We start from the raw sequence: 27,782 nt of genomic DNA on the forward strand, positions 1-27,782 counted from the left end.
GCCCATCTTAAGGTATAATCTTCCAATTGCTTAAAATTAATCAGTGCAAAGTGAGGCAGAGCCCCTGCCACTGGGCCAGGCGGGCTGCCAGCCTCACACAAGCCTGCGCCTCTTGGAGTCCCTGTCCGTGTCCCCCTCCTGGGGGTCTTCCTCACAGCCAAGCGGGGACACCAGGTTCAGCAGAGGGTCCTCAGAGGCTCGCCCGAAGAGTGCCAGGAGGAGGGCCACCCCGAAGCCCGTGGCGCGCTCACCCTGTGGACAAAGTGCAGCTGGAGCCCCTGCCAGGGAGCCAGACCCCCTCAGCGAGCCACCTCTGCGGGGAGAGGCTTAGGCCAGGGAGAGGACCCCCACTTTCCCTGCAGACCCCTTCTGCTGCCCTCAACACTCGAACCAAGGAGTGCTCTGGCCTCACTCAGGTTTTATCAGGGTGCAAAAGGGTGAGACCAGGGCCCGGGCCTCCTGCTGAGAACGGCTGGCTGGGGAAGGATCGCAAACAGCAGCCACTCTGTTCCCAGGAATGAGGAGACCAGAGGTCAGGGGGGACCACAGCTGGCCGGGAGGCTGGGCCATAGACGGTATGACCCTCAACACAGAATGTTTCCGATGAGCTCAGCCTGCAGCTCTGGAGCCAGACAGGGCTCTGGACGCGCATCCGATGGCGGGAGCCAGGCCGAGGGGAGGGACGGGAGGGGAAGCAGACTGGAGGGCCAGCCAAGGAAGTGTCCTAACCAGGAGGGGAGGACGCCCACTGGGGCCCTGCACTCACTGCGTGCACAGGCGCGGCGATGTCCAGGTGGACCCAGACCCCAGGCCAGTCGAAGCCAATGTGTGAGGCAATGAAAAGGCCAGCACAGGAGCTGGGGCTGTTGTCCCGGTCCTGGGGAGACAGAAGGACAGACAGTGACCCTTCCCCTCCCAGCAGTGGGGGCTTGGGCGAGGGGCTCCACCAAGAGCACCATCAGGGCCTATTGTGGACCCACCTGGCCATCCTCAGCCACCTCCCCTGGTGTCTGAAAGGGCTAGGGAGGGTCCAGCGCAGCAGTGGCAGCTGAGAGGGACTTGGGACCCCAAGGACCTTGCATGTGAGCTTAGGTCTGCCTTCACCCCAAGGCAAGGGGGCAGTCAGCAAAGGGACTGACGGGGGACAACGGGCAGACCCCAGATGGGGAGGAAACCCAGTACCAGACGTGGTGCGTGCGCCGGCAGGGAGCCCAATGAATGGTACATCCCCTCTTTAGATCCCCCCTGCCACCCTCCCTCCCCCCCAGCCACAGCAAAGATCTGGGGCCTCCTAGGGGTGACCCTCGTCTACACTGCTGCTGTTTCGTGGGGTCACGCTGACACCTTGAGAACAGGGCTCTGCCTGCCCCGCTCCCTCACCTCAGGAGCCACTCCAAACCTACCGCCACGGAGTTCTTCATGTCGGCCACGGCCGAGGTGAACTCGCTGAAGTGCAGCTCGGGACAGTAGACGAGAGGGTGCACGAGGTCCCCGCATTTCCGCCCGGACTTCACGCAGGCCGCCTCCCACTCGGCACTGTTGGTGAGCACGGCAGCGTGGTACTTGCCCGTGGCGATGCCCTGGGGGTCAGGGAGAGTGGGACAGAGCCCCCAGGAGAGGGAACAAACAAGGCAAGAGAGGTGGTGAGAGACGCAGGGGAGGAAGGCCTCCGCCCTGCCCGGGCACCCAGGCCTCAGTCCACGGGCTCCGCTACCTGCACCCTCCCTGGGTCCCCCACCAGGTTATGAAGATGAAATGACAGCACCCCTCTTTCCTGGAGGCCAGGTGGCCTTAGGCTCCCACCTGTGCTCCGGTCAGCGTGGCCATGTCTAGGATGATGTCAGCCCCCAGGTCCTTGCAGGCGTAGGACACACCATCCGCTAGCACCAGCCTGCCCTCAGCATCCGTGTTGTTGATTTCCACTGTCCTGGGGGCAGCAGACACCCCACTCAGGATGGCACTCTCTGAGGCACTGGTAGTGAGTCCCTTTGGAACTGGGTGACCCCACCTCGAGCCCTTGTTTCTGTAACTACCTCACCACCCCTCTACAGTGCCAGGGTCAAGAGCAAAGGCCATTGTGTCAATCCCGCTCATCCCTGTCCAGCTAGAATCTGGACAAGCCACCCAGCTCCTGGCCTCAATTTCCTCTTCTGTAAGACGGGAGAACAGGGTTGTGTGGGCAGCATCTACACCGTTCCCTGGCCCTAGGGAAGTGCAGGGTTACCTGTCAGGGTAACCCTGGGGATGGGCACCATGTGGCAGAGAAAGGGCTCACCCTAGTGAAGCAGGGTGGTTCCTGAGCCCCTGAGCCAGGACCCTGGTCACCCTTCTGGACACCCCTGGGAGCAAGCAGCCTGTGGGCCAGGGCTACCTGTCACAGGGCATCTCCAACAGGGTCTGCCGCCGGCTGGAGCAAGCAAGGTGGAATCTGCCCCCAGCCAGCATGGCTCCAGCTGGCCAGCCTGGCCTGGGAAGGAGAGGGCAGCACGGCCGAGGGCCCGGGGCTGCGTGGTGAGCGACGGGTGGGCTTACTTTCCTGAGTAGAGCAGGTGGATGTCATCAGGCCTCGTGGCGTTGGGCCCCACTGAGTTCTCGGCCAAGCAGAACACCGCGTGAAGGTTGTCTTTGAAACCCTGGGGGAGATGTGGGCAGAGGCTCCAGTACAGGCTGGTCATGCTCGGACCCTGGAGTCTTTCTGACAAGCTCATCAAGGGAGGCAGCGGGCAAGGGGGGCGAGGGGCGGGGCAGGGGGCAGGAGCCCGGTGCTGTGCCCCAGGCAGAGCCTGCAGTGCTGAGCAAGGTGAATGCTGGCCGCACTCCTCCTTAGTCTCCGGCCAGCGAGGGGACAGGAGGGCGGATGGCTCGTGCTCCAGGTGCCGCCTCCCCTGCGGGACCACGGTGGCCTGTGGCTTGTGGCTGTGCTTCAGAGAGGCCCCAGGAAGGTCCATTTCTAATGAGGCTGTGTGGGGCAGAAGCAAGAGCAGCCAGGCTCTGGGCCCCTCCCTCCTGCAAGTTCTGTCCTCTTGCAGGGAATAGGCTGGGCTCCTGATCGGCATTAATTAGAAACTTTGCCAAGACCTTCTGCTCTCACTTTAAGTTTACCCCCCGGAACCAAGCCAAACAGGTAGGCCCTACAGAGAGAAGAGGCCTTACATTTGGTGACAGGAAGAGCTGGGCCTCCTAGAAGCAGCCGTAGCAGCTCCTTTTAGGAGGTAAGTCGTCCCTGTGGTGGTCAGGGCACATCACCCCTTTGTTGAACACACACTTTTTACCCGTTTGACATGGGCTTTGGGCTCCAAAGGACATGCATCCCCCAACCTCACCCACTGGCAGCGATCACCGCCCCGGGCAGGTGAGGAGCTGCCCTGGAGCCCTCACTTCTTCCCCTTTTAGAGCCTTTGGCCTGTGATGGGTGTGGACTCCGCAGGAAGGATAGGATGGGGGTCCTCCTCTCCCAGGACTGCAGGAGTGGGACCCTACTAACCTGCTTGACGGCAGCCCTGAAGGCCCCTAAGATGGCTGCAGCACCCCCGCAGTCTCTCTTCATCCCGGGCATGGTAGTCTGCGGACAACACCGATGGGAGAGAGGAGTGAGTAAATGCTGACTGGTACCCACCTGCCCCATCCCACCCTACTCAGCACCTGGGGCCCAGAGGGGTTCCCTAGACCTGCAATATCTAGAGAAGGGAAGCCAGGACACTCTCACTGGTCAGGTGGGTGTTCTCTAAAAGCAACGGGCAGTAATGGCCAAAGACCAGGGGACCCTTTCACCTGAGCAGAGTTTTGGGGGTTATCCAAGGAAACTGTGGGGGAGGAGAAAAGTGAACAGGAGGAGGAGAATGAAGAGGAGGAGGAGGAGGAGGAGGAGGAGGAGGAGGAGGAGGAGGAAGAGGAGGAGGAGGAGGAGGAGGAGGAGGAGGAGGAGGAGAAGGAGAATGAAGAGGAGGAGGAGGAGGAGGAGGAAGAGAATGAGGTGGAGAACGAGGAAGAGGAAAAGGAGGAGGAGGAGCCGGAGGAAGAGGAGGAGGAGGAGGAGGAGGAGAATGAAGAGGAGGAGGAGGAGGAGGAGGAGGAGAATGAAGAGGAGGAGGAGGAGGAGGAGGAGGAGGAGGAGGAGGAGGAGGAGGAGGAAGAGAATGAGGTGGAGAACGAGGAAGAGGAAAAGGAGGAGGAGGAGCCGGAGGAGAGGGAGGGCAACAATGATAAAGAACACACAACAGAGGAGATTAAAAATGGCGGCAGAGTCAGTGGAAGGTACAGGACATGCTCCCAGGACCAAACGAATTACACCTAAAATAAAGAAAAATTCCTCAATAGTCAACAGAAGATTCTCTGGAGAGAACCCTGATAACAGGACAGAGAGTGGAGACCACAGAGACTGGTGGGAGGGGCGGAGGTGCGAAAGGCCTGCCGGGCTCCCACAGACAGCAACTGAGGTTCCAGAGAGAGGTTCTCAGCTGTGGGGGTTGCCACTGAGAACTGTAGGATCTAATCCCCAAGCTGGGCCCCCAGCAGAGAGCACCAGAACTGAGAGGGTACCCACATCCCATCTGGCTGTGAGAAGCAGCAGGGTGGCTGTGGGCCAGGGAGAGACTGGAAATTCCAGCACTTTCTTAAAGGGCCAACACACAAAATTCCCTATGGAGCCACCCATCTTGTGCTCCAACAGAGGGCGGGCAGAGTGGACTGGAGCTGTGTGAGCAGAAGCTGGGATCAGAGGTTCTAGGGTTAGAGCTCAGAAGGCAGACACCCCAGTTTCCTGTGCTGAGTCATTCCCTCACACTGCGGAGGTCATCTTTCTCACACAGACATTTGCTATACAGGTGACCTTGCCTGGGGGGAAGACAGCTGATCCACCCTATTGGAAAATGCCTTGCACCACAGTGCAGAGTTTCTGAGGCCCATTAAGAGACAGGATAACAATAGCATCCAGGCAGAAGCAATTGCCCCACCTGTTGAAAACACTCTTGCCACACCTGTGGATGATTGCCTGAGGGCAATTCAAGACAAAATCCTATCAGTTTGTAGACAGAGGTGATTACTGGAGGCTTTGAATCTTGCCTGATCTAATTAGTCAGAAACAGCATTTGACACTGTCCTGCACTAGAGATTGAGAGGCATAGCAGATCTACCTAATACACAGTCACAAACCCAAACAGGCAGCTAAAATTGGGAGGCAAAGAAACAAACTCCAAATGAAAGAACAGGAGAATTCTCCAGAAGAGATAAATGAACCAGAGATAAGAAATTTATGTAGTACAGAATTCAGAATAATGACGATAAAGATGTTCAATGGCATGATAAAAGATATAGTAACTATGAAAACAGAAATAAAGAATGACATAGCACAAATAAAGAATATATTGGAAGGAATAAACAGCAGATTAGGAGAACCTGAGGACTGAATCAATGAATTAGAAGACAGGGTTGTAAGAATAACTCAATCAGCAAACCAAAAAGAAAAAAAAAGAAAAAACAGGAGGACAGCTTAAGGGAGCTGTAGGACAAGGTGAAACATAACAATATTCGAAAAGCAGGTGTGCCAGAAGTAGCAGGAAGGGAGAAAGGGATAGAAAACGTGTTTGAAGAAATAATGGCAGAAAACGTCCCTAGCCTGGTAAAGGAAAAAGTCACACAAGACCAGGAGGAACAGAGAACCCCAAACAAGAAAATCCCAAACAGGCCCACATCCAGACACATCACAATTAAAATGCCAAAAAAAAGACAAAATGAGAATCTTAAAGGCAGCAAGAAAAAAGCAAATAGTTAGCTACAAAGAAGCTCCCACAAGGCTGATTTCTCATTAGAAACTCTACAGGCCAGAAAGCAATGGCATGAAGTACTCAAGGTAATGGAAAGCAAGGATCTGAGACCAAGATTACTATATCCAGCAAAGCTACCATTCAAAATAGATGGTCAAATATAGAGTTTCCTGGACAAAAAAAGACTAAAGGAGTACGCCACCACCAAGCCAACATTATAATAAATGCTAAAGGGACTGCTGTAATGAGAAGAAATAGAGAAACCCAGGAATACACAATTAGAATGGCAATAAATAATTACCTATCCATAATAACCTTAAATGTTAAAGAATTAAATGCTCCAATCAAAAGTCATAGGGTAGCTGAATGGATAAGAAAACACAACCCATATATCTGATGTCTACAAGAGACCCACCTCAGAACAAAGGACTCACACAAACTGATAGTGAAGGGATAGAAAAATTTTTTTCCAGGTAAATGAAAATGAAAAGAAAAAAAAAAGCTGGGGTAGCAATAGTTATATCTGACATAATAGACCTGAAAGTGAAGGCCATAACAAGAGATAAGGAAGGCCACTTCATAATACTAAAGGGAGCAATTCAGCAAGAGGATATAACTCTGGTAAACATATATGCACCCAATACAGGAGCACACAAATACATAAAAAAACTTCTGGAAGATATCAAGGGAGAGACCGCCAGCAATACAATCATAGTAGGGGACGTTAATAACCCATTGACACCACTAGATAAATCCTCTAAACAAAAAAATCAGCAAAGAAACATTAATTCTAAATGACTCACTAGATCAGATGGAATTAATTGACATCTTCAGAACATTGCACCCCAAAGCTACAGAATATACATTCTTCTCAAGTGCACATGGAATATTTTCAAAGATAGACCACATATTGGAACACAGGCAAAGTCTCTTCAAATTCAAGAAGATAAAAATCCTATCAAGCATCTTCTCAGACCACAATGGCATAAAATTAGAAATCAACTACAATAAAAACAATGAAAAAAATCAAACACTTGGAAGATGAATAGCATGCTATTAAACAATGATTGGGCTACCAAAGATATCAAAGAAGAAATTAAAAACATCCTGGAAATGAATGACAATGAAAACACAACAATCAAAAATCTATGGGTTCCCTGGGAGGCTGAGATGGTCCCTGTGAAGCTGTGACAGCCCCTGTGAGGCTGAGACGGTCCCTGTGTGGCCGAACACAGGGACACGTCACGGATGGAAATAGCTACATTTTCCATGTGTATGACCCGGCAACAAAAAGCGTACACCTATGGATGAGGACAGTGGGGGGGGGGGGGTAAGGGCAGAGGGTGGGGTGGGAACTGGGTGGAGGGGAGCTATGGGGGGAAAAAGGGGGAACAACTGTAATAATCTGAACAATAAAGATTTATTAAAAAAAAAATCTATGGGACACAGTGAAAACAGTCCTGAGAGGGAAGTTTATAGCTCTATAGGCCTACCTCAAAAAACAAGAAAAAATGCTAATAAGTTATCTAACTCTACAACTTAAAAGAATTAGAAAGAGAGCAACAAGAAAAGCCAAGAGTGAGCAGAGGGAAGGAGACAATAAAGATTAGAGCAGAAATAAATGACATAGAGACCAAAAAACAAACAAAAAAAAAAAGATCAATGAAATCAAGAGCTAGTTCTTTGAAAGGATAAACAAGATTGATGAACCTCTGGCCAGGCTCACCAAGAAGCAAAAGAGAGGACCCAAATAAACAAAATCCGAAATGAAAAAGGTGAGGTAACAATAGACTCTATAGAAATACAAAGGACTGTAAAAAACAAAAACAAAACTCGAACAGACAACTCCACTCCAATAAACTGGACAACCTAAAGGAAATGGACATATTCCTAGAAAAATACAACCTTCCAAAACTCAATCAGGAAGAATCTGAAAACCTGACTAGGCCAATAACTAATGATGAAATGGAAACAGTAAGCAAAAATCGTCCAGCAAACAAAAATCCTGGTTCGTACAGCTTTACAGGGGAGTTCTACCAAATACTCAAAAAAGAGCTAAAACCTATCCTCCTCAGACTATTCCAAAAAATTCAACAGCAAGGAACACTCCCAAGCTCATTCTATGAAGCTTAGATAAAGACAAAGATAAAGACAAAACCAAATAAAGACACCACAAAGAAAGAGAACTACAGGCCAATATCCCTGATGAACATAGATGCTAAAATCCTCAACAAAATTCTAGCAAACTGGATCCAGCATTACATTAGAAATATCATACACCATGACTAAGTGAGATTTATTCCCGGGATGCAAGGATGGTACAATATTCACAAATCAATAAATGTAATACATCACATTTGAGAGACAAAGATCACATAATCATATCAATCGATGCAAAAAAAAACATTCAACAAAATCAAAAACACTTTTTTGATAAAAACTCTCAGCAAAGTGGGAATAGAGGGATCATACCTCAATATAATAAAAGCCCTATATGACAACCCTGCAGTCAACATCATACTCAATGGGCAAAAACTAAAACCATTTCCCCTAAGAACAGGAACAAGACAGGGATGCCCACTTTCACCACTCCTGTTCAACATAGTACTGGAAGTGCTAGTCAGAGTGATTGGACAAGGAGAAGAAATACAATGCATCCAAATTGGAAAAGAAGAAGTAAAATTGTCATTATTCGCAGATGACATGATATTGTACATAGAAAACCCTAATGACTCCATCAAAACACTACTAGACTTAATAAATGAATTCAGCAATGTAGCAGAAATCTATGGCTTTTTTATACAATAATAATGAACTCACCGAAAAAGAAACTAAAATAAAAAACAATCCCATTTACCAGGGCACCAAAAAAATTAAGATACCTAATAATAAACTTAATTAAGGAGGTAAAGAAAACCTTGTACTCAGAAAACTACAGGACATTGAAAAAAGAGATAGAGGAAGACATAAACAGATGGAAGAACATACCGGGTTCATGGATTGGTAGAATCAACATCATTAAAATGTCCATACTACCCAAAGAAATTTATAGGTTCAATGCAATCCCCATTAAAATACCAATGGCATATTTCACAGACCTGGAGTAAACTCTCCCAAAATTCATCTGGAATTAAAAAAACACCCCAATAAGCCACAGCAATCCTGAGAAAAAGAACAAAGTTGGAGGGATCACAATACCAGATATCAAGCAATATTACAAAGCCACTGTTCTCAAAACTGACTGGTACTGGCACAAGACCAGATATATAGACCAATGGAACAGAACAGAGAACCCAGAAATCAACCCAAGCCATTACGCTCAATTAATATTTGACAAAGGAGGCAAGAGTATACAATGGAGTCAAGACAGTCTCTTCAATAAATGGTGCTGGGAAATTGGTCAGATACTGGTACGTGCCAAAAATGAAACTAGATCACCAACTTATACCATACACAAAAATAAACTCAAAATGGTTAATGAACTCAAATGTAAGACGGTAAACCATAAAAATATTAGAGGAATCCACAGGCAGCAAAATCTCAAACATATGTCGTAGCTACATCTTTACCGATATAGCTCCTATGGCAATGGAAACTAAGGAGAAAATAAACAAATGGGATTACATCAAAATAAAAAGCTTCTGCACAGCAAAAGAAACCATCAGCAAAACAACAAGAAAGCCCACTGCATGGGAGAACATATCTGCCAATGCTATCTCAGATAAGGGTTTAATCTCCAAAATTTACAGGGAACTCTTACAACTTAACAAAAGGAAGATAAACAATGCAATAAAAAAATGGGCCAAGGACCTAAATAGACACTTTTTGAAAGAGGACATACAGAAGATTGAGAGACATATGAAAACATCCTCAAAGTCACTAATCATCCGAGAGATGCAAATCACAACAACAATGAGGTACCATCTCACACCTGTCAGAATGGCTATCATCAACAAATCAACAAACAACTGCTGGAGAGGATGTGTAGAAAAAGGAACCCTCGTGCACTGCTGGTAGGAATGCAGACTGGTGCAGCCACTATGGAGAACAGTATGGAGTTTCCTCAAAAAATTAAAAATCGAATTCCCATTTGATCCAGTAATCCCACTTCTGGGAATATATCTCAAGAAACCAGAAACACCAATTAGAAAGGATATATGCACCCCTATGTTCATAGCAGCATAATTCACCATAGCTAAGATTTGGAAACAGCCTAAGTGCCCATCAGCAAATGAGTGGATTAAAAAACTGTGGTACATCTACAACAATGGAATACTATGTTGCTATAAAAAAGAATGAATGTTTACCATTTGCAACACCATAGATGGACCTGGAGAGTATTATGCTAAGTGAAATAAGCCAGTCGGAGAAAGATAAATATCACATGATCTCACTCATATGCGGGATATAATAAACAACATAAACTGATGAACAACAATAGATCTAGAGACAAAGTAAGCCTGAACAGACCGTCCAACCTCAGAGAGAAGGCAGGGGGAGGGGGGGTAAGAGGTCAACTATAGGAGTTGTATGCATGCATATTAGCATAACCAATGGACATGGACACTGGGGCGGTGGGCACTTATCCTGGGGAGCGGGAGTGGCGGGGGGGAGGGGAGTCAAGTGGGGAAAAGGAGACAGAGGTAATACTTTAAACAAAAAGTCATAGGGTAGCTGACTGGATACAAAACTATGACTTAACTATATGTCATCTAAGAGACCCATCTCAGAACAAAAGACACACAAGGGTTGAGAGTGAAGAGATGGAAAAATTTTTCCATGTAAATGGGAAAGAAAGAAAAGCTGGAGTAGCGATACTCATATCTGACAAAATAGACTTTAAAATGAAGGCCATCACAAGAGACAACAAAGGTCACTATATCTATCCAACAAGAGGATATAACCCTGGTAAACATATATGTACCCAACATAGGAGCACCTAAATGTATAAAAAAACTCCTAGAGGAATTTAAGGGAGAGATCGACAACAATACAGTCATAGTAGGAGAGTTTAACACACCACTGACTTCACTGGATAGATCTTCCAGACAACAACTTTACAAGGAAACAGTGACTCTAAAGGACACACTGGATCGATGGATTTAATTAACATTTATAGAACATTTCACTCCAAAGCTGCAGAATATACATTCTTCTCAAGTACACATGGATCATTCACAAAGATAGACCACATGTTAGGACACAAAACAAGTCTCTACAATTCAAGAAGATTGAAATCATATCAAGCATCTTCTCAGATTACAGTGGAATAAAACTAGAAATCAACTACAGTAAAAACACTCAAAAACATTTAAACACATGGAGACTAAAGAGCATGTTATTAAACAATGAATGGGTTACCAATGAGGTCAAGAAAGAAATAAAAAACTTCCTGGAAACAAAGGAAATGAACATACAATAACAACCCAAAATCTCTGGGACACAGCAAAAGCAGTTCTGAGTGGGAGGTTAATAGCACTACAGGCATACCTCAAAAAACAAGGAAAATCAGCAATAAATTATTTAACCCTACAACTTAAAGACTAGAAAGTGAACAACAAGAAAAGCCCAGAGTACGTAGAAGGAAGGAAATAATAAAGATTAGAGCAGAAATAAATGACATAGAGACTAAAAAAATTACAAAAAATCAAGGAATGCAAGAGCTGGTTCTTTGAAAGGATAAACAAAATTGATAAACTGCAAGTAAGACTCATCAAAAAACAAAGAGAAAGGACCCAAATAAATAAGATCAGAAACAAAAGCGGAGAACTAACCTCTAACACCACAGAAATACAAAGGATTGCAGGAAAAATACTATGAACACCTACACTGAGTGGCCAGATTATTATGACCACCTGACGTTTGTAGGCAAATTAGCCGTACACTGCATTGTATAGGATATGGAAGCCGAAGGCCTGTTCAAACACCTTTGCTGTCTGCAGTTACCAAGATAAAACGTCTACAATTCGCACAGGAACACAAGGATTGGACAGTAGAGCATTGGAAAAAAATCATGTGGTCCGATGAATCACGTGTCCAGTTGCATCATGCAGATGATAGAGTGAGAATTTGGCGGAAACAGCATGAAAGCATGCACCCCACATGCATGAGTACAACCCTTCAAGCTGGTGGGGGCAGTGTTATGGTTTGGGGCATGTTTTCCTGGCATGATTTGGGCCCTTTAATTCGTGTGGAACAACGTCTGAATAGCACAACATACATAAGTATCGTTGCTGATTAAGTTCATCCTATCATGTTGATGGCATATTCCAATGGAAATGGCTTCTTCCATGCCACGGTGCTCATATTGTGCAGGAGTGGTTTCAAGAACATGAGGGAGACTTTACCTTGCTCAGGTGGCCCCCACGATCACCAGATCTCAATCCAATTGAGCATTTGTGTGACAAAGTTAAAAGCCATCAGGCAGCTGGTTCCACAGCCATCAAATCTCACAGAACTGGACAGTGCTATTCATCAGGCATGGTGTCAGATTCACCTTTCAACATCTCGTGGAGTCAATGCCAAGAATCACCGCAATATTAAAGGCAAAAGGTGGCCCAACGAAGTACTGATGGGGTGGTCATAATAATCTGGCCACTTAGTGTATATGACAACAAGCTGGACAATGAGGATGAAATGAAAAAATTCCTAGAAAATACAACCTCCCATAACTGACACAGGAGAAATCAGAAAACCTGAATAGGCCAATAAAAACTGATGAAACAGAAGCAGTAATCAAAACACTCCCAGCAAACAAAAGCCTGGGTCCGGACAGCTTCACAGGAGAGTTTTGCCAAACATTCAAAGAAGAACTAACACCTATACTCCTTGAACTACTTCAGATTAATCCAAGAGGAAGGAATACTTCCAAACTCGTTTTATGAGCCCAGCATTATTGTAATTAGAACACCAGTTAAAGACACTACAAAGAAAGAGAATTACAGGCCAATATCCCTGATGAACATAGCTGCTAAAATCCTCAACAAAATAGTAGCAAATCACATCCAGCAATATATGAAAAAGATTATACACCACTACCAAGTGGGATTTATTCTGGGGATGCAAGGCTAGTACAATAAATTGATAAATTGATAAATTTGATAAATCACAGAAACAAATTGAAAGACAAAAAACACAAGAGGATATCAATAGACACAGAAAAAGCATTCAACGAAATCAAACACCCATTTTTGATAAAAACTCTCAGCAAACTGGGAATAGAGGGAGAATATCTCAACATGATGAAGGCCATATATGACAAACCTAGAGTGAACATTATACTCAATGGGCAAAAAAAACCCATTTCCCCTAAACAGGAAAAAGACAGGGATGTCCGCTTTCACCACTCAATACTACCTAAGGCAATCTACAGATTCAATGGAATCCCTATTAAAATATAACGGCATATTTCACAGACTTAGAACAAACACTCAAAAAAATTTATATGAATTTAAAAAGACCCGGAATAGCTACAGCAATTTTGAGAAAGAAAAACAAAGTTGAAGGAATCACAATACCAGATTTCAAGTCATATTACAAAGCCACCGTAATCAGAGCAGTCTGGTTCTGGCACAACAACAGCCATATTGACTAATGGAACAGAACAGAGATCCACAGGTTGACCCAAGCCATTACGCCCAATTACTATTTGACAACAGAGGCAAGAGCGTACAATGGAGTCTAGACAGTCTCTTCAATGAATGGTGTTAGGAAAATTGGACAGACACGTGCAAAAACAATGAAACTAGACCACCAACTTACACCATAAACAAGAATAAACTCAAAATAGATAAAAGACTTAAGTGTAAGTCAGTTAACCTTAAAAGTCCTAGAAGAAACCATAGGCAGCAAAATGGCAGACATCTCTTGCAGCAATATGTTTACAGATACATCACCTAGGCCAGTGGTCGGCAAACTCATTGGTCAGCAGAGCCAAATATCAACAGTACAACGATTGAAATGTTTTTTGAGAGCCAATTTTTTTAAACTTAAACGATATAGGTAGGTACATTGTTATTAACTTAATTAGGGTACTCCTAAGGCTTAGGAAGAGCCACACTCAAGGGGCCAAAGAGCCGCATGTGGCTCACGAACTGCAGTTTGCCGACCATAGTCTAGGGCAGCCGTGGGCAAACTACGGCCTGCGGGCCGGATCCGGCCCGTTTGAAATGAATAAAACTAAAAAAAAAAAAGACTGTACCCTTTTATGTAATGATGTTTACTTTGAATTTATATTAGTTCACACAAACACTCCATCCATGTTTTTGTTCCGGCCCTCTGGTCCAGTTTAAGAACCCATTGTGGCCCTCGAGTCAAAAAGTTTGCCCACCCCTGGTCTAAGGGCAAAGGAAACTAAGGAGAAAATAAACAAATGGGACCACATCAATATACAAAGTTTCTGCACAGCAAAAGAAACCATCAACAAAACAAAAAAAGAGCCAACTGCATTGGAGAACATATTAGACAATGATACATCTGATAAAGGGATAATATCTAAAATATATGAGGCACTCATACAAGTTTATGAAAGGAAGACAAACAAGCCAATTAAAAATGGGCAAAGGACCTAAATAGACACTTCTCCAAGGAGGACAAACTGATGGCCCAGAGACATATGAAAAAATGCTCAAAGTCACTGATCATCAGAGAGATGCAAATCAAAACGACAACAAGGTACCATCTCACACCTGTCAGAATGGCTACCATCAACAAATCAACAAATGACAAGTGCTGGCAAGGATGTGGAGAAAAGGGAACCCTAGTACACTGCTGGTGGGGGTGTACCCATTTTGAAAAACAGTATAGCGTTTCCTCAAAAAATTACATGTGGAACTGCTATTTTACCCAGTGATCCCACTTCTAGTAATATATCCTAAGAAACCCGAAACACCAATCAGAAAGAATGTATGCACCCCTACGTTCACAGCTGCACAATTTGCAATAGCTAAGATCTGGAAACAGCCCAAATGCCCACTGGTAGATGAATGGATAAAAAAAGCTGTGGTACATTTACACCATGGAATACTATGTAACAGGAAAAAAGAAGAATCTCTTACCCTTTGAGATAGCATGGAGGGACCTGGACAGTATCATGCTAAGTGAAATAAGTCAATCAGAGAAATACAAGCATCACATGATCACATTCATATGTGGAACCTAAATAACAAAATAATCTGATGAACGGAGTGGATCCAGAGACATGGAAGCTTGGAACAGTGTGGAATCTCAGAGGGAAGGCGGGGGAGGGAGGGTGGGTGGGATGTGATCAACCAAGGACCTTGTGTGCATATATGCATGGCCCATGGACACAGACAATGGGGCGGTGAGGGCCTTGGACAGGGGCGGGGGCAGGCTGGAGGGGACCAAGGGGGGTGGGGGGAATGGGTAATATGTAATACTTTCAACAATAAAGAATTATTAAACACACACACACACACACACACAGAACAGTGGGATGTCCAGAGCTGCTGCAGTCGCCGCGGCCATGCTGCTACACAAACACGGCCAGCATGGCTTGGAGGCCAGGCTGTGACCTGGTCCCCAGGCTGTCCCGGTAACAGGCCCACTTCCTTGCACTGGCATTTAAAGCTGGCACCATCTGGCCTCATTGACACTTTTGTTCTCTCTCTTTGCTTCTCCACGTCACTTTCTTGAGCCATCCACTTGGGATAATGTGAAATTTTCCCAAATGTCACTCTCACATCACCAAGGCACCCCCGCCCACCCCAACACACACACACTGGCAAGGACACCTGCAGCCCCACCACCCTGCCCAGCCGTTGGCATCTCCTGGGTAGACCAGTCTAATGAGAGGCTGCTAGAAACAGAGGTGCTTTCCTGCCACAGAGGTGATTGTGATTTTCTATAAACTGGTGGAGAGTGGTCACATATTTTTACATTTTATAGGCTCCCAATGCTAATTGACAAGTTCATATTTTAAATTAACAGCAGGTCATCACGTATAAGGATTCGGGTTTGAAATGTACTGAGCAATGTTTTGAACCTTTATCAGATTACATGAGCCCAGAGTTTTAATGGAAAGTATTTTTAGGTATAAACTGAGCTGCTTTTACAATTAAATTGAGTGAAAATGACCCAGCTAGCACTATTGAAAATAAGCTGTCTCTTTTGACCTAAACTGCGAGAAAGCATAGGACTGTTCAAAAGGAAAAATAGGGTCTCGGATCTGGAAGCAAACCACTTGCAAAATGGCCCACAGAAAACTGCTCGAGATGGTCACTGGAACTGTGTCCCTGTCACTGGCGCAGCCTCCCAGCCGCGGGCAGACAATGCCAAACCACAGGGGTAGGTCTACTCATGTGCTTGCTTTGCAGCACCCCGGTACCCCGTTCCTACTTTTACAAAAGAAACGATCCCCATCTTGACACTACGGTGGCATTTCCCTTTTGCATTGGGCTGACGCTTGTACCTATGGCCCGAAAGTGAGAAGTGGGCTGCAGGCGGCCCTGAGCAAGGCATGGCACCCAGGGAGCTGCCGGTGCCCGGCCTCGTTGCCAGCCTCCGGGAAAGGAACGCGCTGCCCATTTCACTTGCGTTTCCTTGCTGAAGCAGTGAAGTTATTAACTTGAAAACATCTCAACCGCTGATGCAGCCACTTTCCATATTCGGTGTGACGGAATGAAGGTGCTCGCAGAGCACCGAGGGCTCAGGTTTATGGCTGCCGGCTACACGGCTGGCCCCACGCACAGCCTCAGCGATGCGCCTCCATCCTGAGGCCGGACACAGCCTAGAGTTCCCACTTCGTCTGGCTTCTGTTCTCACCAGCACCCTTCCTCCTTCAAAGAACAGCTGATGCACGGTGGTTATTCACACGTAGGTGTCTGGCAGACATTTCCTCAAAAATGAACAAAGCCAGCCTCTTACTTCCACGAAATCGGTTCCATTGTTATTTGTTGCTAATGGTAAAATCTGAGCTTTTAAGAAAAGAAATCAGAATTTTGGAAAACTTGTATCTGCCTCAGGCTTCCGAATACTCAATGACTTTTTAAATGAGACGAATGGTGATATTAAGAAATGTGATTTAATGGAAGGTGTCAAGCTTTAAAAGTCTGCATAATTCTACAAACAACATCTTCCAAATGACCCAGGCGCAACATTACAGAATCATGCAAAATCCAAGCTGGACCACTCAATTCTAACGTAACAGCACAAACGTTCACTGGCATTGTTTCAGGTTCCACAGTAGAGTGAGCCTTTGGGAGCCACTGCTTGGAGGGTTTGGTGTAACAGCAAGACGAACGGCCCCAGTTCCTCAAATTGTACTACCCTACCTCCCTTTCCAACTATGAAGTGAGTGAAGCCAAACTTTCTGTTGACATTTGACTAAAACAACATATCACGATACACTAAATGCAGCAGACACATGGCCACACATATCTTCTATGAAGGCAAGCACTAAAGAGATTTGCAGAAATGTAACATGATGCCACTCTCCTCGCTGTTTTCCACTTTGGAAAATAGTTATTTTATAACATTTACATTAACATGCAGGTTTAAAATGGGTTTATATTATGTTCATTTCTTAAAAATCTTTACTGTTGAGAGTATTACAGATGCCCCCTTTTTATCCCATAACCCCACCCCAACCTGTTCCCACCCCACCCCAAGCCTTCACCACCCTATTGTCTGTGTCCATAGGTAATGCATCTATGCATATAAGATCTCTGGTCAGTCTCTTCCCACCACCCTTCCTTCTGAGATTCGTCAGTCTGTTCCATGTTTCCATGCTTCTGATTCTACTTTATTCATCAGTTTCTTTTGTTCATTAGATTTCTTGTTCATTTATTTTGATTTTTAGATTCAATTGTTGATAGATATGTATTTATTGCCATTTTATTGTTCATATTTTTAATTTTCTTCTTCTCCTCCCTTCTTAAAGAATACCCTTCAACATTTCATGTAATATAGGTTTGGTGGTGATGAACTCCTTTAGCTTTTTCTTGTCTGCAAAGCTCTTTATCTGACCTTCAATTCTAAATGATAGCTTTGTTGGGTAGAGTAATCTTGGTTGTAGGTCCTTGCTTTTCATCACTTTGAATATTTCTTTGCCACTCCTTTGTGGCCTGCAGAGTTTTTGTTGAGAAATTAAATGACAGTTGTATTGGCATTCCCTTGTAGGTAACTAGCTACTTTTCTCTTGATGCTTGTAAGATTCTTTGTTTTTAACCCTTGGCATTTTAATTATGATGTGTCTTAGTGTGGGCCTCTTTGGGTTTAAATGAATTAGTAAATATATCTTTAAAATTTCCCTGTTTTAATTTCTTGTAGGAGAAATATCAACAGACATCAACCTTATACACAAAACCTTTTGGGATCCATAGTTTTAAGAGTGTAAGGGGTCCTGAGACTAACGTCTTTGACACCTACTAGTTCATGCTGATCCTGATTTGTCTTTGAAACTTTGGAAGTGGAGCTATGAGTGTTCCTGCTAAACGGGGAGCTGGTGCCACCAGCAAAATGACTAATTCATAGGAAGCCGCTTCTCACTCTGACCCTCCAACAAGCCAACATCAAAAAGAAGCCTCTGATCCCAGGAGAAACCACCCCACAATTCTACCGGCCAGCATTCAGCTGCCTCTGGGGCAAGGGTGGGAGGGAGGGGGCGGCCGGCAACAGAAGACTAGAGAGGCTCATTGTCTGGGGAGAACTTAGGAGCAGTAATACACTGACTAAAAACCAGTTTGCCTGTTGTCATCAGTGGTAAATTCTTCCTCCCCAAAAAACCTGTAGCTGGTAAAAGTGAGTCCTTATCATCTAAATAAAAGCTTCAAACTGCCTATTTTAATTACTTATCCTTTTAGAAACATTATTCTAATGGATGGTGATAACTGCTGGCTTCACAGCTGGCCCCACACTCACAGCCCCAGGGCCACGCCTCCACTCTGAGGACCGTTCCAGCGGTCAGAATGGCGCGGGCTGGCTTCCGTGTCACAGTGTCCACGGTGTCCGCATGCTCTTCCCTTCAAACGTGGACTCACAGTAAACCCGAGGGGGCCATGAGCTCACGTCTCCTCGCCTCTCTCAATCCAGGTGAATGCGTGGAGTTGTGTTTGAAACGTTCTTACTCCACGGATATTTGAAAGCTGCTAGAATCAATCTCAAAGAACTGAACACATGGACAGTATAGCAATTTCTGGAGTTTCTTGGGTAATAGAGATTTTAGCAGTCTTCATCAAGAGACACTTACGCTAAAGACTGTTCCTAAGTACTTGTGTGTGTTGCTTCATGTCACAGAAACTCCTCAAAATTAAAATGAATAGTGTTTTTATGGGCCATGAGTGAAGACAGACTGACAAATCTGGTGCCTTTGTCTATCTAGTGATTGTGAAAATGTGGAGATCTTTTCTGATTAAGTCATTGACAGATCTGCAGATGCCAATGCCTGAGAACAAAACTATAGCTGACATCTACTAACACAACCAATACGGAGGCATACATTTTTTTCTATTAAAAGAATTATGGCCCTGTCCAGTTTAGCTCAGTGGATAGAGCGTCAGCCTGTGGACTGAGGGGTCCTGGGTTCAATTCCAGTCAGGGGCATGTACCTTGGTTGCGGACACATCCCCAGTGGGGGGTGTGCAGGAGGCAGCTGATCGATGTTTCTCTCTCTTCCGATGTTTCTAACTCTCTATCCCTCTCCCTTCCTCTCTGTAAAAAATCAATAAAATATTTTTTTTTAAAAAAAAAGAATTATGCATTGGCTGGTAGCTCAGTTGGTTGGAGTGTCATCCCAATACACCGAGGTTGGGGGTTTGATCTTTAGCCAGGGCACATACAAGAAGCAACCAATGAATGCATAAATAGGTGGAACAACAAATGGATGTTTCTCCCTCTCTCTCTCTCTCTAACCAATACATAAAAAGAAAATAAAAAATACAAATTACATTAATTCTATTTAAAAGTGTTAATCCATTACTGTTTTCTTCATTTGTACTGTAATATTTATTTTAAGAGTTTTTACTGGCATGAAAATATGTATGGAATTCAATAAAGGAGAATTCACTGTCGGTTAATTCACTATTGGTGTGTGCTTTTTAAAAACCTTTATTATAATTAGTTTCATTTCCTGATTAGTCCTGAAAATAATTTTGTTGTTTGAAGAAGGAAGAGTGTTATAAATCAAACACAAAACTAAACAAACAGATCATCCACTGTAGGAACCAAATACTAGACAGACTAGAAGTACAAAAACCAGTAGCACAATGCCTAGCCTAAGTAGCAACTGACACTGGGGTTCAATGTCTGAGAGGCGGCAGGGAGTGATGGGGCTTGTGGCAAACTGCAGGGTGTAGGCTATATCCATGGTGTCAGCAGCCACTGAGCTGCGGCAGAAGGCCGCCAGGGGGGACGCAGGCCAGGCATGGCTGGACCTTCTGAGTTTACAAAAGGTCAGAAACCCAGTCTTTTGGGAGAATTCTTCCTGTTTTTAAAAGCTGGTAACTAATTCAAATGTTAAAACCCCATTTGGGCCAACAGGACACATCTGTGAGGCACGCGGGCAGCCAGTTTTCAGTGTCTGCTCTGTATGAGCTCACTTGTCCTCCCTTCTAAAGCTTTCTCTCTGGGATGGTTGCTTCTCCTCCTTTCAGACTTCCTCCTGCATACATGTCACATGTCTGCTCTTTCCGAGTCCCTCCCTAGTCTTTGTCCCTTAGAGCCCGGCCCAGGCCTGGTGCAGTGTGTGGGGTGATCGATGAAGGTGGCTGGCTCTTCCTGTGCCCAGCTGAGTGTGGAGGAAGGCAGGCCTCTCAGAGGCCGACGGACACGGGCACAGATTGACATCCCACATGCATCCATCCCCGAGACAGCCAACTCCAAAGGCCGCCCACAGAGGTGACTGCTGAGGCCTCAGCCTTGTAGCCACACCGCAGGGGGCTTGCCTCTGGGCCCACATCCCCCTGGCTTCACCTCGCGCTGTGCTTTCTGTACAGACCACCCCTGAGCATTCGGTCCCTGGAAACATGCTCATTCATCTTCACGCAGAACAGACGCCTGATTCCTTGCACGCTGCCTCCCCCGTTCTCCTGACCCACCCTTTAATCACTTCTGCAGCTTGTTTCTGGATCCCATCCAGACTTTCTGTTTCCAGACCCCTGTCTGAAGTGGGGCACGTAACTATCCCTCTCAGAAGAACTGGATCCACTATCTCCCTTCCCGAACCCATCCCCCCAGAGGTGCACCCAGCGCCAAGCTCCTGGCCATCTTCCTCTAACACTTGAGAGCCATGCACCCCCTAGATTTCTGCACCCGGGACTGCCTGAGCGGCCAGCACCTCACCTTCCCTTTGATGCTGAGACCCCCGGTGTCGTAGACGATCCCCTTGCCCACCCAGGCAATGGTCTGGGTGGCTCCGTCGGGGGTGTGGCTGAGGACGGCCAGAGCTGGGGGGTGGAGGGCGGCTTTGCCAACACCATAGATTCCTACGGGAAGCACAGGGAGGGGCAGTCAGACTCAGGTTAAACTGAGCAGAGGAGACCCAGCAGCCCCCGCCCCCAGAAACATCAGTTCCCCCACAGGAAGTGTCCTCAGGCTTTGGGGTATTGCTCCTGGAGAGCTGCGCTGTCCACGCTGAGCTCCCTGCCCCCTTTCCTGCCCCTGGCCAGCGGGGGATGAGGAATGCAAATCAGTTCCAAAGCTCTGGACTGCAAACAAATTCTATGCGAAGCATTGTTAGGCAAGAAAACCCGCTGAGAAAAAAATATTGTATCGTTCCCAGAAAGAAATGAACAGGATTGCAGAATGAAATGATTTTTGGACAATGCCTCAAGGTTGCTCCAGCCCACACTTGCTCTCCCTTCCCTGAACCCTCCATGCACTCAGCACACTGCACCACCCTTTCCAAGCTCACTCCAACTACTGCCTCACTGTTCAGTTTATGCCCCATCTGCTCCAGAAAATCATGCCTGCCGTGGGCAGAGTCCATGCCTTGGGGCCCCAAGTAACTGAACTGAAGGACACAGCAACCAGGACAAGAGCCAATAATGGCTGCCTGACAAACTCCTACTCGCCCTGCAAGACCCACTGCAAAGGACCCCTCCTCTGTGAAGCTTTCCCCTATGGGAGTGGCCTCTCCCTCCACTTGTAATTGGCACCTCTAAGATGACCTCCTCCCTAAGTGTGGGCAAGATCCTGTGTCTCACTGCTTCTTGGAGGTGATGCTGAGACATCACCTCCAAGATTAGGTTACCAAGAGACCTTGCCCTAAGGGAAGAAGCTACTGCGCTGTGCCTGTTGAGGAGAGAGCTGGAAAGGAGCAGCCAGGGAGCCCGAGGCCTGCTGGCAGAGCCATGAGTGTGCCTTGCTGGGAGCACAAGCCCAGCCCCAGTCAAGCTTTCAAATGACAGCTGCCCCAGTCCATACCTTGGTGGCAGCCTGGGAGAGACCCTGGCCCGATTCTCTCCCCGCCCCCGCCCCCCGCCCACCACAGAGCTGTGAGACATCCAGCATCCCTTTCTGCACTACCTTCTGGGGTAATCTGTCCTGGGAACATGGAGAGCAAATACAGTGAGCCTCCCCCAAGCCAGTCTGAGAGCACCGTGTCCTGGTCATCACTGCACCGCCAGGGCCGGGCAGCGGGAGGGGGTGGGCCTAGTCATCAGGGAAGTCTCTCTGAGGAGGTGGCTTTGAGCTGAGGTGTGCAGGTAGGGCAGTCCTGCCCTGAGAGTGTCTTGGGAAAACATATCCTAGATACAGGAGTCAGTAGTACAAGGCCCTGGTGTGGACATGACTGTGTGTCTTCGAGGAACAGAAAGGCCCCGATGAGCTGGCCCGAGGACCAGGGCAACAACACGTGAGGAGGCCGGAGAGGGAGCAGGCGGGGGAGGCCTTGGACCCTACGGCTTCCAGAATCTGAATCAGAACCTGAACCACTGCCTCCTTCTCCCCAGTGACAGTCTGCTTCCCAGGGCCTGGTCTTGGGGTTGGACACAGGCCGGTTTCTTTCGAGGTGAAGCTCAGGACGACACACCACGGGCCCACTGCCACTCTGTCAGCCAAGTACCCGGAGCACCCAGTCCTGCAAGGCCCAGCCCCCACCCACCTCCAAACCCTCTGGTCTTCAGCTCCTCGTCCCGGATGATGGTTGGGGCGATCCCCAGATCTTTTCCAACTTTCTTAATCTCCTGGATATGTTCGTGGAAAAAACAACACAAAGACACGTGAAGACAGCTTAACTCGAGGCGAGGCCGAGGCTTCGGGCCAAGGACTAGCTGATGGCTGCACCGTGGGGGAGGGACCAGGCTTGGGAGCCAGCGGCTCTGAGTCTCTTGCTTTGAGTGTGATTAAACCCAGGAGAGAAGGCTGGCCCTCCAAACTCTGCAATTTCCTGTAGCTCCTGGCTGGAGTCCTGCAGAGGGGCCTTCGAAAGAGGCTCCTTCCCCCGCCCCCTGGCTGAGGCTGCTGGCCCGAGAGCTGGGTGGACAGCAGGTCTTTGTCTGCAGCAGCCCCGGGCTTCCCCAGGCAAAGAACAGAGACGATGAACACTGTCCCCCTCTGGCCCCCAGCTTTCCTGTGACCCTGCCTGTGGTCTACCGATACCCACCCATGCCGGTCCCACCCCCCGGCCTGACCCCCCAGGGCCACGCACCTCAAGGAAGGTGTCTGTGTTCATCTCATTGCAGGGTGTGTCCACAATGCGGGCTGCCAGCCGGACGCCGTCCGTGGCATTGGTCAAGCACTAGAAAGAAACAGAGGCTGTCACCAGGGCCTTGAGACCAGGTGGAAGGGGGCTGTCCCTCCTGTCCATTCCCCTGGTGACTGGAAGGTGTCAGAGGCATTTGTCACCTGGGGGAGGTGGCGGGGCTGCTGACAAAACAGCAGGGGCAGGTGGAGGGGAAAGCAAGAGCCAAGCTGCCTGCTCTCACTCCCCAGCTCCTGACCCACCAGCGAGCTACAGAATGCCAGTGGCCCTTCCGCCCGGCTAGCGTCCGGCCTGGCATTGTGGGGGCCCACCTTCTCCCCAAGCCTCCTCGCCTGCTACTGCACTCCACACGGTGGCAGGTGACCCTTGTGCTTGGCCTGCAATGTGTCCTGGGCATTCCCACCTGTGGCCTCTGCCAATCCCCAACCCTCTCTCAGGGGGAGGTGCTGACCTCTATTACGAACATGTCTGGGCCCCTCAGATGCACTGTGGAAGCCTCAACCCCCACTGGGATGGTATTAGGAGGCCTCTGGGGGGTCAACAGCATGGGTCCCCTTGATGGAATGAGTGTCTCTACAAGCACGCTCTCTGCCCTGTAAGGCACAATGAGGAGGTGGCCGTCTGAAAGCCAGGGAGGGAGCCTTCCGCAGAACCCACCCTGATCTCCGACTTCCAGCTCCAGAACTGTGAGGTAGAGGCGTTGGTTAAGCTGCCTCGTCTGTGGTATTTCCTCGTGGCAGTCTGAGCTGGCCAATACACCCTCCCTTCTCTTCTCTTGAAGACCCCAGCCATCCCGAGGCACTGCTCAGAGGCCACACCCCCAGAGGCTCCTCTGGATCTTTCCAGAGTAAAAGCACTCCCCGCTGGCCCTCGGGGAGGCGTTTTTCTGACGTGAGCCCCTTGTGAGTGTGTGGTAGACCCAAGCCCACCCTTGTTTTCCTGGTCATCTGATGCCATTCTACTCTGAGACAGAAGTGAGGGAAGAAACAGGCAGACCTGCCTTGTGCAGCCCATCCTCCACCCAGCACCCCAAGTCGGCCACCACAGGCACCTCAGGCAGGGGCGCACCCGTGCCTACAGACTCGTCCCACACACTGGCTGCCCCATCCCCACCCCACCCCGGCCTTTCTGCTGAGAACTCCCATCTCACTTTTGCTTCTGCCCTGACCTGGAAGTTTTCTGCCTTCTCTCCTTTGTCTCTGCCCCAGTCCATCCCCCCAACAACCCTAAGCTCCAGACAGGCGGCAATATTAAAAGAGAAAAGCTGTGCAGGTTTAGCGGGGGTGCAGACACCACTGAGTTCATCTGCGGCTTTTCTGGCCCCATGGTGTCAGGGCGGGCAGGCTCAGGGACAGCGTCAGCCCGCCACCTCCCAGGCCCTGGCCAATTGCTGCGCGAGCTCTGCCTGCTCTGAGGTAATTAAACCCCAAAGCCTAAAAGGCAGAGATACAGGACTTGACAGCTCAGATATGAGATGTGCCTGTGGGGTCCCGGTGACTGTCAGCGGGCTCTCCCCAGGGGAGGACCAGGTCCCCATCTGTGGGCGTCACACACACAAATCCATTGCTCATCTCTGACGCAGCCTGTGGCCGCTGTCTGGGAAGTGCGTCAATGCCCTGAGACTGGTCTCGAAGGAGGCCAGGTGGCTGCCTCACAGACCTCCGGTGAGCAAGCTCTCCCACGCAGCTGGCGCGGGTTCGAGGGCAGAAAACACACAGAGCCATGTGGACTTGGGTAGAGTTTGTACCTCATCACTTCCCCACACACACAGGATCATTCATTCATTCATTCCATCCATGCTTATTCGAGCACCCACTGTGCGCCACACTGGATTTAGAATCCAAAGATGTCCAAGAGACTCAAGTCCAGCAGAGACCACAGCATGCCATTCCATTCAAGGCTACAGTGACCTGGAGGAGACCAGGGTGCCCCCGTCCAACGGGGGCTGAAGAGGTCCCCACAGTGAGGAAAAGGCCATACGGGATATCAGCACCTCCTGTGCTCACAATTCTAGACAGACAGCGGCTGCAATGAAAAACTGACTCTACCCCTTGCTGGAGTGGCCCCAGAACGTCACGTCATGTCGCTGAGCCTGTTTGCTCAGCTCTATAATGGTAATAACAACAGGACCCACCTCACGGGGCTGTTGTGACAGTTCAGTGATCTGACCCGTCAGTGTGCACACATCGGCTCAGAGCAGGGCCTGCTACCTGACAAGCACTTGGAAGACACTGGTGCGCGTGTGTAAGGCAAGGGGGAGGGACCTGGGGGCAGCAGGACCAGTTAAGGGACCACTGCAGTGGCCCAGGAGAGCAGGAGGTGTGGGTGGGGCACCCCGAGGTAGTGGGCAGTTCAGCCAAGTCCTGGGAAAACCATACGTCAGATCAGGCCTCTGCCCTCCAGGAGCCCCGGAGCGACAGTGACCGCTTTCCGGAGACAGAAGGGTGAGATGGGGAAAGGACAGCGCAGGTGTGGCTGCTGGAATGGGACTGGAGGTGGCGAGGGCAACAGCTCATCGGTGGGATCTGAGATGGTCACACCACAGGGGAGGGAAGCTGACCCTCAATCCACACGAGGACTTCTGAGTTGGAAATCACTTCCGGCCTTGCCTTGCTCACAAAGGGTTGTCCTGAGGTTCCGGCGAAATAACACATGGAAAAGTATGCCGTAAAGGGTATGTGACACGTGCGTGCACAGGACGACTAGCATTCGAACATGAAAGAGCCTGGCACTGCCTAGGTGCTCAATAAACACTAGCTGCACAAACCCGCATCCTGAAAACAGACCACCCTGAGGGAAAGGGAGCCCGCAGCCGGCTAGCAAAGGCCTCCCCAAGAAGGGAGAGAGCACGCCCCAGACGTCCCTCCCAGCGGCCCAGAGACTCCGCTGAACATCCAGACACCCACTTGCAATGTGGACACTTCTACTGGCCCATTGTCTTGTCCCACCAGGAAAAACTCCACCGTGACCGTCTTCTTCTCTGTGCGCCTGGAAGCACCGGAGCGGTGGGTGAACAGCGGGAAGGCTCGGGCCAGAGCACAGGCAGAGGCGAAGACATCGGCCCGCTCGCAGACCATCTGCAGCACAGAGAGGAGAGCGGTGATGAGGGCGCGCGGGCGTGGCAGGACGCGGCCCCCAGGGCGCCGCAATCGGGCCGTGCTAGGCTCACAGCAGGCTCAGAGGCCACCTGCGCACCATGTGCACACAGGGGGCCCAGCCAGCCTTCACCCGGGCCGTCCCGGAACCACGGTCTCACAACCTGACAATAGACCCGAGTCTGGATCTGAGTCTCAGATGTGCCTACAGAACTGCTCTGGGGGAAATGGCTTCTCTCCGCCCCGAGTTTCCCGTGTGTTAAAGGTGGGGTGACCGTGCCGGTGGCGGCAGCTCTGAGCTCTGGGCCACACTGTGGCGAGCTGGGCTCGGAGGCAGCCTGCAGGCAGGAGCCCTCCTCTCGGACCACTCACCACGATGCACCGGTGCGTTCCCGGCGGCAGGCAGGTCCGCACCAGCCTGGTGATGAAGTGCGCTGCGGAGGGGCTGTTGTGCCGGCTCACCCGCGAGGGCAGCGCAGCCACTGTGGCGCAGTTCAGGTAGAGGGGGCAGCTGTCCGTGGGGTTGGGGTTGAGCGTGCTTAGAGCAGCCTGCCACAGCTGGGAGGGAGGGAGAGAGAGACAGAGGAGATCAGACGCCGCCTGCAGGTGACCGGGCTGGGCGCGGCGTCACTAGCAGGACGAGTGCAGCACCGCGCTCGCTGTGTGTGTGCTGGCACCAGGCCCTTTGTGGGGCTGAGCAGTGCAGTGGGCAGTTGCAAACAAGGCCAGTTGGGGGGCTGCGTTACTTCGAACGCGGGAAACGCACGCTGGGGGGCCCCAGCCAGGTGCCCCTGGAAGCGGGGACGGGTGGGCACTGCCACGGGGCCTGGAAGGAGGCCGTTCCTTCGAGGAGGCCCGGTGCGCGCGAGCTGGTCGCGTCGAGGCGGCGGCCTGGGCCTGGAGGCCGGCCTGGCGCTGCGCCGGGCAGGAAGTGCGGGCGGCGGGGGTTGGGCGCGGGGATCGCACGGGCCAGGCGGCCTCCGCGCCCCCGGCCCGGGCCCCGCGTCCTCGGCTGGCGGCGCAGGGCGGCGGCGCGGCCCGCTCACCTCCTCGGTGACCCGGGGCTGCAGCTTCCCGCGGACGTGGCTCCAGGGCACGCGGTGCAGGTGGGGCAGCTGGCCCAGCAGCAGCAGGGGCCGGCTCTGCGGGTCCGCGTCCCCCGCGCTCGCCTGGAACTGCAGCCCCACGTTCGCCATCTTCGCGGCCCGCGGCCCCCCGCCGCCCGCTCCGCTCGGGCTCCGCTCCCGCCGGGCCTCGGCGCCGCCC

The 27,782-nt window shown here is 49.4% G+C and overlaps 1 protein-coding gene across 1 annotated transcript; it reads right to left on the reverse strand.

Annotated features, from left to right (window-relative positions):
• On the reverse strand, positions 1-27,782 carry NPEPL1 (aminopeptidase like 1). Its single transcript, XM_081096635.1, has 12 exons — positions 27,563-27,782; positions 26,889-27,074; positions 26,328-26,498; positions 23,368-23,457; positions 22,822-22,903; positions 21,060-21,202; positions 3,485-3,562; positions 2,533-2,633; positions 1,804-1,927; positions 1,404-1,580; positions 767-877; positions 1-252 (listed from the first exon to the last, which is right to left on the reverse strand). Exons 1-12 carry the CDS (start codon positions 27,710-27,712, stop codon positions 94-96), a joined length of 1,572 nt encoding a protein of 523 aa, XP_080952761.1. The 5' UTR covers positions 27,713-27,782; the 3' UTR covers positions 1-93.

This window comes from Myotis nattereri (assembly GCF_964212035.1).
Source record: "Myotis nattereri genome assembly, chromosome: 8".
NCBI classification, from domain to species: Eukaryota; Metazoa; Chordata; class Mammalia; order Chiroptera; family Vespertilionidae; genus Myotis; species Myotis nattereri.